The sequence below is a fragment of the Haliotis rufescens genome, unplaced genomic scaffold, assembly GCF_023055435.1.
Source record: "Haliotis rufescens isolate VD_foot unplaced genomic scaffold, xgHalRufe1.0.p SCAF_4, whole genome shotgun sequence".
NCBI lineage: Eukaryota > Metazoa > Mollusca > Gastropoda > Lepetellida > Haliotidae > Haliotis > Haliotis rufescens.
The window spans coordinates 39,317,949-39,338,462 of NW_025964112.1; the positions used below are offsets into that span (position 1 = coordinate 39,317,949).

General features: G+C 37.0%; 1 protein-coding gene across 2 annotated transcripts; it reads left to right on the plus strand.

Annotated features, from left to right (window-relative positions):
- Positions 1-87: 87 nt before the first annotated feature.
- On the plus strand, positions 88-19,718 carry LOC124134657 (cyclin-T2-like). 2 transcript variants are annotated; one of them, XM_046499597.2, is made up of 10 exons: positions 88-286; positions 7,343-7,424; positions 7,831-7,959; positions 9,441-9,501; positions 10,155-10,217; positions 12,545-12,590; positions 13,760-13,850; positions 15,941-16,013; positions 16,854-16,927; positions 17,204-19,718. In XM_046499597.2, exons 1-10 carry the CDS (start codon positions 147-149, stop codon positions 19,133-19,135), a joined length of 2,691 nt encoding a protein of 896 aa, XP_046355553.1. In that variant the 5' UTR covers positions 88-146; the 3' UTR covers positions 19,136-19,718. The 2 variants fall into 2 exon arrangements, with proteins under 2 accessions (XP_046355553.1, XP_046355554.1); XM_046499598.2 differs by lacking the exons at positions 88-286; positions 7,343-7,424; positions 7,831-7,959; positions 12,545-12,590.
- The last annotated feature ends 796 nt before the right edge of the window (positions 19,719-20,514 follow it).

Sequence of the window (20,514 nt, forward strand, 5' to 3'; positions counted from 1 at the left end):
CCTAAATAAAAATATGCGTTTATTGTATTTTTCTTTATTTTTATGTTCGTTAGTATCATCCAATGAAATTTAGAGAAATGGTATTTTCTGCTGTCCTTGCTTGTTGTGCGCATGCGTGTCTGTCTGTTCGTCTCGGCACTGGGTAAATGGCGGAACGATGGATCTTCACCAAAGAACAACTTCAAAATACCCCAAGCCGAAAAGGCGGAATAGACTACGCAAAAGAACTCGCCTATAGGCAGCAGGCGGCCAACTTGATTCAGGACATGGGCCAAAGACTGCAAGTGTATCCTGAGTGGGGGGAATATGGTGGTATTGTTAGCCCACTCGCATGGCATGGTCGGTGTCGATCGCCATTTGCATTTTCTGTGATTCCTACTACGTTGTTTTCTAGTGAAACTACCGTCGACGAATCATTCCGATGATACACGTTTATCAGTCACGTTTTGTGCCGTATCTTCGCAACGAGTTTTAAACCCAGCCGAGATGAAGTAATCGTGTTACAAAACATTGTCCCGCACCCGGTGACCCCGCCGCTGAATCACGTGGTTGTGTATCTTCTCAAATGAAAATTAGAATTCGTTAATAAAAAGTAAGTTCATGTGAGGTGGTTTGTTTCTAGTGACAAATGAATCACATGAACTAGGTAATGTGGTGTATCAACGCCAAATCGTAACGGTTTTTCAGTAGTTGAACGATGGAACACTTTCAATTTAGATAGATCATCAGTGAAGGGCTATAGGCCCAAGGAATATGATACCGGTGTATTCCTGCTCTATTAATTTAAAAGGACTAATTATTGCGGAAGGATTACTATGCGCTCAGGGTATGTTACTTTTCCTAAGTGAGCGAATTGGTCTTCACAAATAACAGAAGTAATCATGGTAATGAACTGCTGTGCACTTTTAAGTTATAATGCGATGGGAAGATTAGGACAAAGACAGAGTAAAAATCTGAACATGAAGTAATGTGTTAAAGCAATTACATTTTGTGAAATAACAGATAAGGCTGCCTTAATTCTTATTCAGGAGTAGTTAGAAAAGTTGTCTAACATGTTCAAGGAGATTAATATAGACGCTTTTGGATATTTTGTCAATATCTTGAGAATTATTGTGAATTAAGATATGTGAACCAGACAAATGGTCATTAGGGATAAAATAATTGACTGCCAAACGTTCTAGTTTCATGTGCTTTCACCTCATATCGTCATCACTATTATCTATAGTTTATCAGTGTTTTAGGCCGTTGACTGATTGTTATCCAAACTGTCATGAAGATTGTTTTACACGAGATAAATATATGTTAAAAATTTATACAAACATGAAGATGTTGAAATTCAAGTGTCCTTGTATTGGTTTTGATTTGAACTTGATGAGGGCCAAAAGTGGTCAAAGGAGAGCTTAGTTTTCCAAAAGTTTTAATCAGTTTGTGTTTGGGACTAGAAGTTGATCATATTAATATTCAATTGTCTCATTAGTTTTAAAAACACATTTACAGATGTTTGAGTAAATTTCAAACATCTCCATGAAAGTAATTTAAATTTCATACCTTGTATGTGTCCATTGCATTAATATCAATTCATTTTCCATCAAGTAAAGTTTCTAAAACATTGGATGAGTTTTAACATATATGCTTATTCCTGGGTTTGGATCAAAATTAGTAATGGACAATCCCAGAGTCTTGAGCCAACTGTTTTGGTTTCCTTGTCAAATTATGAGTCCTAGTCCTAAAAATTCTAATTTTTAACTACTGTAAATAACAAAGGCACTAGGGATGTCGCGATACAAGTGCTACTCAATACGAAACATATCTTGATAGTGCTATACAGCAGTTCGTGCGGTTAACCTAGTCATTTGACTGAGAATAGTCCATAGACTCGCGAATGAAAGTAAAGGAAAACTGACTAATACCCATCAACATGATACCGAGTCAAGTCAACTATTCTGTATGATAAAATAACACAAACAAGTTTACGCACTGTATTATGACGGGCAGCAAGGAAAAGTTGGTCAGTCTTGTTATCAGTTTGGTTTTGTATCCGAAAGATGACCAAGAAAGTTATGAGGAATTAAAAAATGTAGTTTGTACTTGCTTATTGAGAGTGAATTGATGCCAAAATAAATGTATTTGGTATCGTATCGTGCAAAGTTTGCTGATGGTGTACCAGTGAATCACAACTTCACTAAAAGGCACTTTGTTTGGAATCTTAGATAAATCTGACATTCACAATAATAGCCTGTAATTTCTAATCAAATACCGGACATTTTGTTCAATTTCCTTCAAAGTGATCAACTGGTCTATGGCAGTTTTTCTGTGAAATTGTGTAACATGGGTTTACGTGTATGGTTGGACTTGCTAGGAAGTTAAAACATTCATCATCCGTTACTGCACACCATTAGAAGTGCATTGACACAAGAACAACTAATTAACATTGAGTAAGCATTGGTGTAGGGTCTGTAAGTTCCAATTAACAGCCTATGTTACTCTCTGATACAGTTTAATAAAGTGGAGAAGACTGTCCATAATGTAGATAAAGTCCGAATCTGGAATATCACTTGGTATATTCTGAAATCATTCGAATCTATTAATACCAAGTTTTTAAAAAGAATCTTGTATATACAAATACTGATTTAGGGTGGTTGGATAGCCTTGTGGTTAAAGCGTTCACTCGTCACGCCAAAGACCCAGGTTCGATTCCTGAGATGGGTACAATGTGTGAAGCCCATTACTGGTGTCCCCAGCCGTGATATTGCTGGAATATTGCTAAAAGCCGCGTAAAAATACATACTCACTCAAATACTGATTTATGGCACCAGGTAATGTGATGATTATACACAGTTGTTAATCTGTAAATCATAAGAATTAGTTTTGCAATGTAGAATAGTTTATGATAGTTAAATGCTGAACTTGTGATACAATCACAGTTTTCCCCCAGAAAATACAGCTGTGTAGTCGGGATGCTCTAAAAAACAGACAATGTGTTTTGACTATTTTTCCCCAACACAGACATTACCTTGACGCAATAATAAACAAGTTAGTCCTGTTTTTACCTTTTCTGGTTATAAAAAAATGTTTATTGTATATCTTGCCTCATGTTTGTAATCTATTTTCAAAGTTTCAATTAATATTCACATTAATTTCGGTGGAATCGGGTGTGGGACTGATCGGCACATCGTAGCAACTCGTTCATCAAAACGGCAACCACGATCAGATTTCCGCTATTGAAATGAACCTTGTTTGTCGGAGAATGGATACATATATATCTTAAATACCATACAGCTAACTGAAAGAAGTGTCTGATACGTATCGCGATGTCAAGTTTATACTGGAATGGTTTAACACATTAATATAATATTGCATTCATTGAATATTGTTTACATATAACATTTCCGTGAAATCGTGAATGAACTGATCGCACAGCTTACCGTTACTTTCAGCAATTTCGCCATTGATGCCTTGAAACGAACCTTAGGTGTCAGATGGATACATACACGTATGTCATAAATGCCATACCTAGACACTTTAAAAGTTGTTTTTGTTATTGTTTGACTATTATATTTCGACATATTGTTTTGATTCACATTTGAAATAGCGCAACCGTGATAAACTTCAGACATTCACTCGTCAAACTGTTCCATTTGTAAAAAGTAGCAAGCAACATACCAAAGTGCTTCAGTTATTATTTTAAAGTGAAAGAAAGGCAGTGGTTGGATCTCTAAACAATGGTCGTCTATTTCCTATAATTAAGTCACAAATTAACTTTGATGTAATTTACCGTGCATTTGTTTTGTTTATCAGAATTTTTATTTAAAATCTCCTTTTAGACACCTCCTACTACACTTGATAATAAATGTAAAAGCAATAGGAATTAATTTGATTTACATCCGTGCCATGGATTGGGGACATCTCGTGTTCAGATGTAGTTTTGTTGTTGTTTATATTTTGTCTTAGCATTATAATTAAATACAACCATAAAATTAGACAGTCAGGTCTATTATTTCATGTCAATTCAAGATGATCCGGCTATCTTCACTTGGCTTGGCAAGCCTATAGGCTCATTTAAGCTTTATTTGCAGAAAAATATAAGTCCACTGTGTATCAGATTATAGATGGTGTTTATATACCAATATTGTCTAGTAAAAGTAATTTCGAACGAAATGGGAAGTTTCACTGTCACGTGTCAAGGCTTTCAAACACGGACTGCAACTAAAAAACTTTATATTGCTTGACATTTGAATATATTATTCCTGGTAAAATTATAGTTTCAGATACAATGTCTTCTGGATAATTTTTGGACTCACCCTATTTTTAAAAATTGATGTAACAGGAAACACTTTTTTTATGCCTGATACTATCTGTCACTGTTATACTGTTATTGATAATGATACTGTTAAGCAAAGCCGTTATCAAGGTGAGGAACTTTCAATATCTCTAGCAACATATTGTAAAGTGTTAATAGTCTAGATTAATTAGCCAGTAGAATGCACAGCATCCTGCTTTTATTATTTAGTTTTTAAAAATAAGGGTTTCCAGATGTAGTGCAATCATTCTCAGATAAAGTTGAATACTTTAGACTCGGTGACTTGGTTCATGGCTTGTTCTGGTACCCTGACAGTGGGGATCATTGCTCACAATATTTTAACTGGATAGTCTGGTCCAGACATGATTATTGACAGGTTGTCGCCATATAGATGGAATATTGAATAGTGCTGACATTCTTAATCATGTGAATCAGGAATGTGAACTGCTAGTTTCTCTTTGTCCTGACTTTGCTGTTGCAACCTGTAATAGAGATCTATTTGTTATGAACAGGCAAATATACACTACTAGACTAACATCTACTCTCTGGAATGAACATATTTTACAGAAAAAAACCTTTTTGAATTTTTATTTAAAAAAAAGGAGCCTAGTGACTTTCTTCATTTTCAGATACTGCAGTAATCTAGACTTGGATAAATATATTTTTTCCGGGTCTGTTTGACAGGCTAATAAACAACTTGCTTGCAGACAGGCTAATAAACTACTTCGTGCACACACACACATACAGGATTTTATGCGACAAACAAATTTAGAGAATGTATGCAGAAAAGAAATTGTACTAATTGGACCTACAGCACATCATGAGCAGTTAAGAGTGTCTGTCATATCATCCATCAATCACGACCAGGACTGCCTCGTGGTCTTGTGGTAGAGCGTCCACCTGGAGAGCGGAAGGTCCGGGGTTCGATTCCCGGCTGCATCCTACCAAAAGACGTTAATAGATGGTACTTGTTGTTACCCTGTCTGGTGCTCGGCATTAAGGGGCTAAAACAAGGACGGGTCGGCTCGGAGTCAGTATACTGTGTCTGAGTGGGGTATTCATGTTAAACTGCGGCATGGTTTCTTAGTAAGCTAGCACTATAAATCGGCAACAGTCCGGACTAGTACAAGCAGCCACACACACAAACACGTGCATGCACGTTGCTATATAAGTGCAATAATCTTGGACACGACGTTAAACCCAATTTCACCTCACCTCAATCACGACCACCATTACTCTACTGGATCATTTTGCCTGCAAGTATCCTTAAAATTAATTGTTTGGGGTCCCCTGGACACCCATTTTTGTAAGTAAAGGTAAAACCCTTTATATCTATATTCTCGAGTCTCATCGCCAAAAGAAAAGTGAATCATAGAGACAGAGAGACAAATGGTGCATCTGGCATCATGGATCTGACGTAATATGGGATGGGTTCATGGGCATCTGTTCACACAGCATAACAGTATGTTCATTTGTGCATCAAACAATCTGACATCTCTTGAATATGAGTATTTTTTCATTTATTAAACAAAGTGTTATGTTCACGTTTCTTTTCTCAGTGAGTATATATATATATATATATATATCTACTATTGTGTACTTCATCCAAGGGTGGTCGCTAGGGAAAATGTATGTGGTGATGTGTGTCTAACAGGAAACATGTTTTCTGATAAGCTAAGTACAATGCACACAACTGATTACACTGATATTTGATATTGATTTGAGGCAACAGGGATGCTTGATCCTTAAATAGGGAATCAAGACGGGGTGGTCAATGAAGATATAGATCACATGTGCGACTTACAAGCAGGTCAAGCATATGCCTGGGATCGTGTATTGGGTGCGATAGGGTATTTTGTTAATCCAACTGATTTGGCATTCTGTTTTAAGGGCTGAAACACCTCTTCAATTTTACAAACAACAGATGACATTTATATTTTCTTTTACATTCCTAAAGAGGCATGATCCTGTTAACTTCAAACACTTGATATTTTTAGGAAGACATTTTAGCGATCACTTTACTTGATTGCTTTGTTCAGTGTTTAAAAGATCATAGGGTAGCACTAGCAGCTATTGCCATGATAGCTCATCTTTTCAAAGGAAATCTAAATTTGGATTATGGTCATTTGAGAATTGGGAAATTCATTGCTGGCGACGATATTAGATTTGAAACCAATATGTGACATGTTTTGGAAAAATAAACAATCCTGGATATGTACATTGTAGTGACTAATTGTTTATATTAAGGGCAGTATAACTGTTTATGTTGTCCTGCTAGTCAGTTCATGTCAGACAATAGGGATTGTGAAACAACACCCATGACATAGATACCTGTGTGAAAACCAGGGCATACCAGTGATTGTGTGTTGTTAAACCTTGAGGAAATTGCTCAGATAGTGAACCACTGTTCAGTTGGGGCAATGGCAGCCATGCTTTAGCTGTTTTTTCTGACTTCTCTGTGGATTGTTTCAATTGCTTGGAAACATTTTTTCTCAAAATCTTAAAACACGAGCCACATAATATTGGAAACAAGTGACTTATAAATCAGCATGCCAACTGGGCCTTATGAACTAATTATGCATATATAACTACTTTGCCAACTCTGGGTTCATAATAAATGTATCCCCCCAAAAAGGTTATGTTAATTTTGAGACAAGTGGAGTGTCACCATTAGATCGGTGAGTGCATTCTGTAATCACTACCTGTGGGGGATATAGTCGACGCCTTGTCTGTCTGTTCGTAATCAATCCTTTATGGAGCACAACTCCAAAACCGTTCAATAGCTGGAATGTTGAGTGCACCATTAAACAAGAAGAAAACAAACAAACCTTGTTTGCATATCAATGTGCACATCTCATATGGTAATAACTGATTTTAAAGTACCGAGTTTTTCTTTTTCAATGTCTTCCTACAGTGCTGAAGGGGCTCGTTTGACTTAGTGGACTGATGTATAAATATTTATGTAATATCTTGCCAAGTTGACTTCTTTCAGTATGTCATGTATTTACAAATGCCATTGATTTCTACCTTAACTTGAATCAGTAATCAGCTGTGTATCAACACAGCCATAGTCTACATGCACAGATTCTACATGTTCCAGAGCTTCCACAGATTCCACAGAAATGTGAGTACTCTTTGTCCCTGTGTGACCTCATGGTAGCATATGGGAGTATTCCCTCTCTTCGATCTGATCCTGGAAAATCATTATGTAAACTATTCAGATTAAGAGAATTTGGTTTGCTCTGTCACAATTAGCATTAATTAGCATTAAAGAATTTGGCAACAGGTAATAAAATGTCAATACATCCTTATGGCACACTTAAAGGCAATATTGATTTTGCCGCATGGGCCATCTATGTGATACGTTCAAAATCGATTCTTTACATGGTTACATGATATTGCTATTATCCATTTCTGCTAATTTCAAGTAATTGTTTAAGCGACCTTACCTGTGCTAGGGTTTCTGTGATTTGTTAGAAGATCTGAAATAATTGATGTTTTTAGGTTGTAATGTTGATGTGTACTTCCAGGTGATTGCTCCAGCGTGTCTTTTTCTGGCTGCCAAGGTGGAGGAACAGCTTCGGAAGTTGGAACATGTCATCAAGGTTGCACGGACGTGTCTCAACAGAGAAGCTCCTCCCCTGGATACGAAGAGTGAAGTAAGCATGGAGCAGGCTATATGGGAATGGACACATTTGTGTATAGTTGCAGGGACGCAGTAGGTCCATGTGTTAAATCCAGTAGACAATACCATAATTAACCAGCCCTCTATGTAGCGACCATTTTGGTGGCCAAAATCAACTTAAATCTATGATTGGCGACCTAAAAATATCTGCTGCTCGCTACTTGGCTACCTAAAAGTAAACACATGGGTGGCCCAAACGTCTAAGGCGCTGCAATTCTCTGTGCAGAGTTGTGTCCCTTGGGCACGCCTGAAACCTATGATTGTGGGTTTGAATACCGGTTCACTCCGATTGTGTTTCTAAGTTTGTCGGTACCAGACTTGTGTTCGTGGGTTTCACCGAAGTGGTAAACGTCTGAGACCTGCATCAATTAGGGCTTTCCATCCACATTAAGCTGACACACTGTAATAAAACTGGAATACTGTTAAAAGTGGTGTTAAACACATCTCACTCTAAGACAAGTGGCCATAATGCAAAACTTGCTTGGTTGCAGGACTGAGCAGAGCAAGTTCTACAATAAAACAAGCCTGATGTACAAAATTTCAAAAGTGCTGGTTTCATTTGACAGATGTATATATCTGTAGGTGTGATATGGTTTACCAGGGTTTCATTCTTTGTCCAAAAGCAAGAGTTTTCACGATGACCTATTAGGGGTAACAAATCGTGGAAGGTTCAGTGCACAGTGATACGAGTACCACATTTTTTGTGTGTATTGTATAATACCTACTTTTTTTTTACTAAAGTGCACAAGCTAGTCCTGTTCCGTTATTTGGTTATTAAAAGAGTTGATTGTACATCTGGCTTTGTAATCTATTTCAGTCAATTTTATTTAAAACAGTGTTTTCATTAATTTACAATTTGAAACATACCTTGGTTGCCAGAGAATGGAGACCTATCATACATTGACTCAAAAAAATGTCATAGTTGTTATTACTTGATTGAAATAATAAAACCATAGGAAGCTTTCATGTTGTTGATATGTCAGTATGGAAGTATATGGAATGTAATCTGAATTATTGATACATCTCTGACAGTATAGATGTATATGCTATTGTACACAATCTGTTCTTTTTTACTCCAAATTTACTACCGTATTCGACGTCATAAGCGATATTTGCTAATATATTGTCTAGTGAACAATTCGAATAAGCACCCCTTCCAATTGATCAATGTACACAAGACTTATTTTTTCATGTGTTATTTGCACCCTTAATTATGGGCAATTAAATTCTGGAAAAATATATCTGTTGTGTATAATAGGTACAGACTTTTCTTTTGTATCATTTCAGGCTGTCAGCATAAACCACCAAAATTTTATTCTAATAAGAGCCCCCTATTTCTAATTTTGAGAGCGCCCTGGGTGCTTTTTACGTCGGATACAGTAATTGTTTTGATGGGCCATGTTCATCACCTTCAGTCTTGTTACCTTCTCTCATGTCACTGACCTTCTTTTTCAGGCATATTTAGAGCAGGCCCAGGAGTTGGTTGTCAATGAGAATATTCTACTTCAGAGCTTAGGTAAGCCATCTTTCAGATCTTGCGGTTGTTGGGAATTTTGTATTATTTGCTCAAACTTTAAGATTTCAAAGACTTTTCTAGAGTCTGTTCTTGATGAACAGAATAGTGTACACCAGGTGTGCTTTCAGAGCAGACAAACTTTAGAATTAAGACTTTGCTGCATGTGTCGTTGTAGTATCATGGCAGTGTGGATTGTTGCTCATGCATTAACACATTGACCTGTACTTGTCTGTTTAGACTGCCGTGATATAGGTTAAATATAGCTAACTACAGAGTAACATTAGGCCTTATCTTTTTTAGTTGGATTAAGAGATGGACTGACAAAAGAAAATTGAGATTAGAAAAAGATATGACCTTTGACCTTTTTTATTTTGGCCAACTCTGTTTTACAAATTGGGTGAATCACAGCTGTTTGTACAAAATGGTGAATAATATGAATAACAGCCTTTATTCTAACAAAAAAAAACAATCCACTATCTTTTGGTATCTTGCCATGTTAAAACATTGTATTTTCATTCATTATTAGTACTACTAATCTGGAAATCAAAATTATTTTGTATATTTTTTCAACTCTGTAGACCAACAAATAATAAAAACTTACTCTATGATGTGACACTTGGTGGCCCCATGACAGGTTTGTTTTGTGATTTCAGGGTTTGATATTCAAGTGGATCATCCGCACACTCACGTGGTGAAAACGTGTCAGTTAGTCCGAGGTAAGTCCCTCCCCACACAGGTAACTATTACTGGACTCTGCTAGTGAAGTCATGACAGCTTACTTGATAAGATAGTCTTCCTGCAAAGATTATTGGATGACCATTGTCAGTAAATGGGAACTTAGAAATAGAGAATCTCTGGCTTATGAAATTTAATTTTGGTTTTAATCATACTTCAAAGTTTTAGTTTGTCTTAACTGATGTCAAGATCACTTTGACTGTTTGCTTCCCACGCCAAATGCTAAGCACTAGACAAGAAAATTAACTTCTTTGGACACATTTGGAAGTAATGGGGTATAAGAATATCTAAGATGGCCGAAAGAAGAAAGACAAAATCTGTTATGATGCCTGAGTCATGATTTATCAGTTAAAAAAACCCAAAATTTGATTTTTTTAATGCAACGGGACCAGTCCTTAGTTTATTCATCGTGAATAATCTTGTATGTTAGCCTAGTGGTTAAAGTGTTTACTTGTCACACCGAAAATCTTGTCCTATTCCCCATACAGGTACAGTGTGTAAAGCTTATTGCTTGTGCTCCACTATCTTGATATGGCTTCAAATTGCAATATACTATTGTACACATTCACTCGTTCTAGTAAGATTAGGTTTATCATAGGTATGATAGGTAGGAATTTTACAGATATCGCAATGTATAGAATATTTAGAAGGATGCTTTACCAGCTGTAATTGAAACAATTGTTGTTAAAGTAATGGCATAATCATATAAGAAACACTTTCTTTCACAATCCTCTTAGGTAGGGTTTGAACAAACAAAATATATCATGAGAGATGACGTTAAATATTGAGTTGAAACAGCACAGCTTTTTGCAAAAGTGTTTGTGTGGGTAGTTCATATGCTGGTGTTGGTGATATATGCATTGTGCCCAATAGGAAATGGTAGCATTCTTTGATTTCAGAACTTCTGTTATCTTTTTAAAAAAATTTTTTCTATATATAAATATATATATATGCAAGTTTTTTTTAACAGGTGCATTATGAGTTTCGTCTTGTAATAAGTTTGATTTGTCTCCTTGTAACATTTAACAAGATACAATAATGAGGACAACATTGACAATATTTATGCAGTTTTACACATGAATACCAATTTACAAATAAGATGTTAAAAGAAATTCATTCATGAAGGCCAAAATGAACTCATTCTGCTGTGTCTGCATCCTTTGGCTTTTGTAAACATTCATTTTACCTCATTTAACTAGACAATTCAGTGGCCCAATGTTGTAATGTCATTGGCAACCTGAACCCTTTCTAAATAGATTCTAGCTAGCTAGCTAGCTGCAACAGGGAAAGAGCAAGGCCAATAATTGATATGTATGTACACACTGGTTATAAGATACTACTCAGTGAGTTAAGATCTTATCACAGCAGCCATATGCATTTCACAAATGTACAATAATGGATTGAAGTGACATATGTTTTACACATTTTGATTTTTGATTATCATTATCATATGACATTTGTGCTTGTCAAAAAATATGATTACTCATGAATTTCAAGTATGTTTTTCTTAGTGGTATGTTTTTGTTTTTTTGTTAAACATGTTAAGTGAGCCATAACATTGAAGAAAATTTATATCTTTTCACCTTTCCCGGGCCCCAGGAGTGAGGCACATGGCCTCACCTGTCATTATCAAAGACTGTTATCAACAGTGTAAGAATCATTTCATTGACTCTGATTTCCAAAATCACCAAGATTGACTTTGTGCTTGAATTTTTTCACAGACTGAAATGTAAAGTTACTTCTAGATGTATACCAAACCTTTTGAATAGTACTTTAATCCCATGTTTCCTATTAACCATGTTTACTTCGACAAGATTTCATCCATCAACATTAAAAAAATATTCCATTGGCTTTGATTCCCACTATGCCAGATTTCATCGGGCCGTAGCTAAGTTTTTCTGATGAGCTGCATCAACATGGTAATTCCAGCAAGGGCAATAAACAAACTGGTTGGTATTGATTTGAAACGGTATGACACATGGATGGGAAGATACAGATGACTTTGTACAAGAATGTTTACAAGAGTTGTTAAAGCATGTATTGTACCTGTATGTTTACGAAAATACTGTACTCGATGTTTAGTTTAAGCGAAAATAAAGTTTTGTGTTTTAAGATGTTTTTTAGGCCAGTGTTCTGTTGTTGATAAAAATGTACTAGGACTAAGATTAAAGGTGAAGAATTCAAATGTGAACCGTGTGACATTGAGCTAATGTCAGTCTGTTTTCTCTTTTCCCTTGTGACCCTGTGGTGCTGCTCCTGTGGGGTGTCGTTGGGCGTGTTGTCATGACGACCACCAACCAATCAACAGCCAGCAAGGACCTCGCTCAGACCTCCTACTTTCTGGCAACCAACAGGTGGTCACACGTTCCTTGTCAAAATCTACATGTCCTTTCTGTCTTTCAATCTAGATTCAAACATGTTTACATCATATGCTTTTATGTGTTTGCCATTCATTTAATACCTACCTTCACCTCATACATCCCAGGTCAGCCATAAAACATTATTCATTCGAGAAAACATCAATTCGTGTAAATATATAGGGTTTTTTTTTTGGTTGAAGATATACAAGAGTGAAACTAGAACAGCTTAGTAATTTTCAGAACCAGTGGAGTTGAATAATTACTTTCCTTTTGAAACTGGAAATTTCCAACTGCTTGAAATATGAAAATTCATTCACGAGTTATTGGTACTTATTCATATTTAAACCTTGGCTGATGTGAAGACTGACTTGTAAAACCTTTCATGGCTAGATTTGATAAGGAAGAGTGTTTAATTCTTTTGGACAATTCACCTTGATAAATTACTGCGTTCATAGTGTATATATGGTGCATTGCTTGGACTCCATTGTTTCTTGCATCAATAAATAAGGTTTGATAGATATTGACTGGGATGTAGGAAGAGCTATTAACATTTACAACTCTCTCCATATGTGAAGCAAATACAACATGTATCACGTGTCAAATTAATCAGAATACATGGCATTATAAGGTATCCTTTAACTATTGATTAAAAAAACAAAAACATTTTAAAACCACAACTACATTTTGCTGGATATGCTGAAAAGGGTTTGGTCTTAAAATCTATAATTTCAAGGAAGTAGCTTTTGGTATTAAAAAATGAAGATATTAGTATTCTGATTAATCCTGCTAATTATTTCCTCAAGATTGTACATGGTTAGTTTAACTTCATGCTTATGTACATAGATTTTTAGAAAATATAAATTAGTAACTTTCATGATTGATATTTTAAGCAAATAATGTCTATGAAGGAAATATGTTGGATCAGGAATCTGTCAAAGGGCAGATGTATTCAAAATTTCAATACAAATGACATTTTCTCACCTAATGATTGTTTTTGTAACCCAACTGACGAATTCAAATCCTGTATATGTCCATGTTGCCTTCATTAGGCTGTGACTTTCTTTTCAGCTGCTGAAAAGCTTTCCTGTTGCTGATCTTCACTTTCATTCATCGTCATGGTTGATGTTACTGTGTGCTGATTGTGAGTTTCCTTTTGTTTTCAGTCTCCATCTAACCACCATGTGTCTCCAGTACAAACCGACTATAGTCGCATGTGTCTGTATCCACCTGGCCAGCAAGTGGTCAGAGTATGAGGTAAGAGACTGACACTTGTGTGTACTTGAATTTGAGCTCCACCCTCCTCTCCTCTTCTAAGACAGATATTGATATGACTCCTATATACCACTGGGGAGATTGTCTAAAAAAAATGATTCGATGACCTGGAAGGTCAAGGTCACACAGTATGAACTAGGTAACAAAAAGGTGTACATGGTAGCTTAAGTATTTATGAATTTGTTGTTACTTAGTAAAATGATCTCTAAGGTTTAATTTTTGGGCGATATCCATATAAGGTCAAGGTCACTTAGAGGTCAAATTATCAAACATGTTCAAATTTAACAAATGTTTTGATAGATTCATGAAAAATCTAAGTAGCTTCAACTCACTTACATTACCCTCAGCTCGGTAACAGTCATATTTCCTGGTGTCAAATGTCAAGATCACTATCAAGGTCATGTACTGATGAAATGACTTCTAAATACTTTCATTCTGAAAGTTTTGGCATTGTGATATGGTGACTTTCATTTTTTTGACTGCACCTAAATTTGCAACAAATAATGTTCATGGATGTGGTTGGATGAAGGTCAAGGGCACTCAGTCTGAATTAGACTTCATAGCTTGAGTACAAGATAACTTGATTATTTTTGGAATTTTTTATCTATATGGGACTTTCCTCGAACTTTTTGATGACCTCAGTAAATGGTCAAGGTCACTAGAAGTGAAAATATTATCTCTGTCAAAATATCAGACGAATACATGATAAATCCCAGTTTTTTTCTAGTCAGTTGAGATAAACTCTAAAGTAAAGAACTCCACGCCTATCATATGTCATGATTGTGTCAAAGTCACTTTTGACTAGTAAATACTGTATACTGCTGTCTATAGTGCACACACCGCATTTAATGCAACCCCTGGTAATTTGAGATGATCCCAGTATCTTTACTTCCGGCTTTGTACTGCTGGATTTTGATGTATGTTTTCAGTCAGCTTGCTAGGCAATCTAGATAGAGGCATGGCTCATTTACACTAAATTTGTAGAAAAAATACCCCCCTCATTCCAGATACCAAAACTTGGATTATAGACGTGGTATACAGAAGTTGAATTAAAGAAATATTGTCAGTATGGTTTGCATGGAGTGGACATGGTTGAAACTTCATGTTGTTACATCATCATTTATGTTCTTGTATATGCTAGAAGGTCAAGGTCACTTGGTGTGCTGTAGATGTTTGTGTACACAATATCCTATGCATTAATAATTGGAATTTGATGACATTTTTTGAACATGATCTCCAGTGAGTTCATGGCTAGGGTTGAAGGTCAGGGTCATTTAAGTGCTTTCAATTTTGTTATTAGATTGCAATAGTTATAGGACATTGTGTTTCAAAGTTGTACAGCATTGGGCGCATGTTTTCCCAACCTGGAAGTGACATTTTTAAAACAGAATTGCTTATGACTGTTATTAAAGTAACCAGAAGCATAGGAACTTTTGCTTCAAAGTACATTTTGAATGTGTGAGGTCAACTGTCACCTAATGTCGTGAAGTATGGTTCGTGCATGTTTCTGATGTTTCTGATGTTTCTTAGTGATTGGGGCTTTCAGGAAAAGGTGGAAATGGGCCTGCTTATGTCTTTGCATGTAATGAAAACACCTTTCAAGCCATGAATTTAGTTTTCTTTCAAATCAGCACTTTGAATCAATATCGATGAAGCTACTTATCAGTTTTTACTTCCTATTCCGTTGCTGTCATATCAAATAACAGAAAATAAGCTGTTCATGTGAAGGCTTGATTAATATTCATGCACAGGGCAAAATGGAAATGCTGCATGAGGCTTGATTTAAAATGGTAACGTTTTGATAATGTTTAGAGATATTGCTACATTAATCTTTATCATGATGCACTGATGCAACGAGAGATGCTATGAAGTATACACCACTTTATAGCTAACATGTATTAACTGCATGAGTGATTGTCGAACAATGGATGTAAGTGCAGAGCAGTATCCCTAGTTGTGAAAGTGTTGCTTTCAGGCTGAAGAATCTGTTCTTTCACCACACTTGCTGAGTGCTTCATGACTATGGTGTAGCTGTACTGTGTAGACGATGTGACGCTTTGTCTTTGTTCCAGATTGCGGTGTCTCATGAGGGCAAACAGTGGTACTCCTATGTGGACAGGACAGTCACACCAGAGTTGCTACAGGGTATGGTTGTCATTAACAATCTGATTAATGGTCGATTGAGGATGCAGAAGTACTTTTTATGGCTTAAAAATAAAATAGAATTGGTTCTCAAGCAATGGCTTATGAAAATTATGTGGGTGCGTGTGTGCGTACGTGCGCTCAAGCTAGTATGGTACCACATTTTGTTAACAATAATTTAGGGAAAATCATGTTGTTTTTAGGTATTGTAGCATTTCACTGCCTGGGTCATGTGTATGAAATGGAATATTAAAAGATTTATTTTTGAAAAATTTGAAACTGGAAATAAAAACAAAATGTGTGGCAGACTTTATGAAAATGCAGGTAGTGCCTGAGGACCGAGACTTTTTTTTTTTAGCCTAATATGTAATGTTTTTGTTGTGTTAACCATTTCATCTAATACTGTTAGGATTAAGATCCTTGTCAGACATGTATGTAAACCTGTAGTGGAAAGAGCGTCTGCTTAAAGAAGGTCAGTGTTTTGATCCCCGGCTGTGTCTCCCCAAAAGATGTTAAAAGTTGGTACTTGTTACCCTGCCGGTCGCATGGCATTAATTTTATTAGGTCAGCATGGTGTCAGTATACTGTATAGCCCAATATGAACTAAATGTACTCGCTCATTGTTGAAGTGTTGTCCATTTCTGGACCTTATGGTTGTTTGGTGAATCCAATCTTGGCTATATATCATTGAGGAAAGATTTGAGCAATGGTGAAAATAATATCTATACACAATGTCTCAAGAACATTTCTTCAGAGACATCCTGTCCTTCAACATGCCTTTTAAAACTTGCTTTCAATAAATTTAACAGTGGATCATTTATGTCCTTTCTTTTTTTTTTACAGGCCTAACACAGGAATTTCTGAATATACTTGACACATGTCCCTTAAAACTGAAAAGGAAGATCCTTACATGGAAGGTAAGTAGGATGTAGGAGAACTCTTGTCAGTTTATTCAAAACAAGCCTTTTGTATTTAGTTGTGGAGATGAAAAGGCATTTCAATTTAGATGATGCTTTAATGAAGAGCATTTATTGTCTCACATTGATTAAGCCATGCTTAGAAGAAGATGCAAGATAATTTTAGTCTGTTAAATGTTATTAGGAATGATTGAGGTTGTTTTTTCCTCTTAGTTTTATGAGATTGAAGTATGATTTCTTTTTCTTTAATCTATGGCATGGATGATATTGTTTCAGAGTGGCAATCGAGGGGAGGAAGATGGTGGCCCTCCCCCAGAAAAGCGACACAGGGGTGAGAGCAGTTCTAGTGTTGGTGGAAGCTGTGCAAGCTTCACTCCTTCAAATATGTCTACAGTGCCGGAAAAACATGGCGGTGAAGCTTCTAGATCTGAAAGGAAAAATGAAAGCTTGAGTAAAGTGTACAGATCTGACACAATGCCATTGGCTCACACAGAGACATCCAAACATCTGCAGGAGGAAGACCTGCCGCCTCCTTCTCGGAGACACACACAGTCCACTCCAGTCAGGAAGTCTGCATCAGAAACTAGTGTAGGTTCCAGTAAATCCCTAGCGCAAGTCCCCTCTTTGCCTCAGTCCTCCTCATCTGCTGATTCATTAGATGGTCAGAAAAAGGTTCTGGACACACAACAGAAAGCAATGTCAATTAAAGACTATAAAACATATCGTGAACACAAGGATAAGCAAGCTGCCGCTGCTGCTGCAGCAGCTGCCCAACATGAAGGTGAACGAAAACCTCACTCCGCGTCTTCAGGCACAGAGTCTCACAGAAAACATAAGCATCAGCACGGGTCATCCAGTTCAGGGGATGAGAAGAAAAGCAGGAACAGGGAACACGAAAGAAAATATGGTCATCGTATGGAGGAGAGTGGCAGGCAAACTGATGATCATCTCAAAGTTCATATTAGGAAAGATCGAGCTGAAGACTCCTTTAGGAGTGGCAGGCCTTCAGATGATCATCTTAAAGTTCATATAAGGAAAGATCGAATCGATGATTCCGCCAAGAGACAATCTGATGATCATCTTAGAGTTCACATTAAGAAAGAGCGAACAGATGATTCTGTTAGGAGTGGCAGGCAAACTGATGATTCACTCAAAGTTCATATAAAAAAGGAGAAAGTGGAAGATTCCTTTAAAGTTCACATCAGAAAAGAGTCTGGTACTCATAAGATTAAACCAACTGGTTCGCCCCTTAAACTTACAATCAAAACTTTACAAAATGAATCCAGTCCATCAAAATCTCAAGATATGTCTTCTGAATACCGACAAGACTCTTTAAAAATGAAGCTCTCTCTGAAACCTGGTCAGGCATCAGGTCATGGTGAGAGATCTTCCAAACATCGGCGTAGTGAAGGCTATAGTTCACACTCCACTGGAGCCAATCCTGATATGCATGGTGTCCAGACCAGCAGGCATAGCTACTCTGCCTCCCAAAGTTCTGCATCAGGAGTAGATGGTAATGGCATCCATGATCCAAGCCACTCAAACAGTAGACATTCAAACTCTCATCATAAAGGTGCTGAGCACCAATCCAGAGCAGGGCATGATGGGAAACTTCAGCAGTCAGTAGGTCGTCAGGCTAACCTGTCGAACCTGGCCTTCACTGCAGAGAGAGGACCTTCTGGTAGCATCTTCTCTCCGCCCCCTGTTCACCAAAACTTTGAAGCCAATTTATTTAATACGGGTGCTATGCTGTTGTCTCAGACGGCTTCTGGCAGTCATAGAGGAAGCACAAATGTGAGTACAGCTGGCTATGGGGGATACCCTCAACAGACTAACATGAGCTCAAATTTCAGTGACTCTTTTTCAGGTTTCATGCCTGAAATGTTCCTAGGAGATAGTGGCCAATCAGTGCATGGCCTGGAGACGAATGGTGGTGGGATGAACCCACAGGCTTTGACCATGCACACAAAGGAGAGCCTTCAGCAGCTCCAGACCAACATGCAGCAGCTGATTGGCCACACCAAGTCTCAGATAGCACAGCAGCGGCTGCAACAGCAGCAGCACAGTCAGGCTGCGCAGTATGGCATGCCTGGATTTATGAGCATGCAGGGATACCAGACAAACCCCCCTCTCCCCATGGTACCTCCTCCACCCCCTCCCCCACCTGAAGACCCTCCACAACCCCCACCCCCACCACCATCAAATTGACAGTGGCAAAAGTTAGGGCAATTAAGTAAATTTCATTTAATATATTATATTAATTTTCTGCCACATTTTTGATGAGATGCTGAGTGCATTAACTGTGTTCTATATACATAATTTTTTATGTAAAGAAAATTGTATAATAAAGTCTTTCAAAAATAGTTTGTTTCAAGTGGTTTTCCAATGCACTATCAGGGAATGTGAGTAAAGATAGAATGGAATTATGTAATATTGGAAAGTAGCTGCCTGATGGTACTGGTAAAATGTTCTGCATCTTAGATTGGACTATTATGTGGGCTTTGAATGGAAAAGTGAAGGTTACCAAAATACGTTTCAGGTTTGTCTCCCTGGAAATGAAAATTACAAAAACTGCCTCGCATCATTCTCACCTGCATTGTGTGGTATAAGTTTTGTAAAGACATTTTCATCAGCTCTTGGTATTGCCTACCCCCAACAGTGAGATTGCTTGAATATTGAGTGGATTATAAATTCTGCTCCAGAAACAAGATGGATGATTGTACAAAGACATGTTGATTACTGTATCAGCCTGCAAATCAAAGTGTCAAACTATTAAATATCTTAAAATCTGTTTTCTCTCAATTCTTTTGTTATTGATTACAGGTGTTATGACTTCTTTGTCTTTGGTTATCGAAAATTCAAAAGAAATTGGCTTTACACATTATACTCATGTGGGAATCAGTCTTCCGGGTGTGACCTGCGAATGCTTTAACCACTAGACTACCCTGCCGCCACCGCCGCTATGGAACAGCATTTAATAATAACACTTCTTTTGAAACCTTTTTATAAACCAATAATGTTAGTAGTTGTCAAATTGTGTGGTGGTCATGGGAGGAGTTAATTCCCTTCTCAAGTATTCAGATAATGATGGAATATTATGTCATTATTCATCAGACCAGCGAAGGTTGATAAGTTAGTTTTACATGTGAAGGAGGCATAAAGCATGCCCATTGACACTGGGTTTCAACAATAATTTTGAGGGGTTGGTCATCAATTTTTAATGAATTTCTCGATACTTGTCAATAGTTCGAACATGTAAAATAACATCTCTACCGCCGATTTGATCGTCACAATGGAAACCGAAGACTCCGTCATTACGTATTTTGTCAATCAGTTATCGTTCAAAACATGGCAGGTATAATGGGTTTTTTAGCATACTAAATTTATTTCATATTTTACAACAGACCCTACAGGACCACGTGGCTGGCCTAATGCATCGTAATATGTGCAGGTTTAGTAGACATAACTTGGACAGAGCTACTGATATTTATTACATGGTCCATTTTCTTATGTTAGTAATGTTGACATGAAACTCCAGCTCCTTAACATAGTTATTACGCAGGTTAAAAGTTGAATCTTATTCTGCT

Excerpts from the sequence above, each read along its gene's own strand:
- LOC124134657 (XM_046499597.2), top strand. The coding sequence starts at position 147 with ATGGCGGAACGATGGATCTTCACCAAAGAACAACTTCAAAATACCCCA. Across the intron at positions 287-7,342 it reads ATGGGCCAAAGACTGCAAGT|TAATCAGCTGTGTATCAACA; the intron begins GTATCCTGAGTG and ends AACTTGAATCAG. Across the intron at positions 10,218-12,544 it reads AACGTGTCAGTTAGTCCGAG|CCAGCAAGGACCTCGCTCAG; the intron begins GTAAGTCCCTCC and ends ACCAATCAACAG.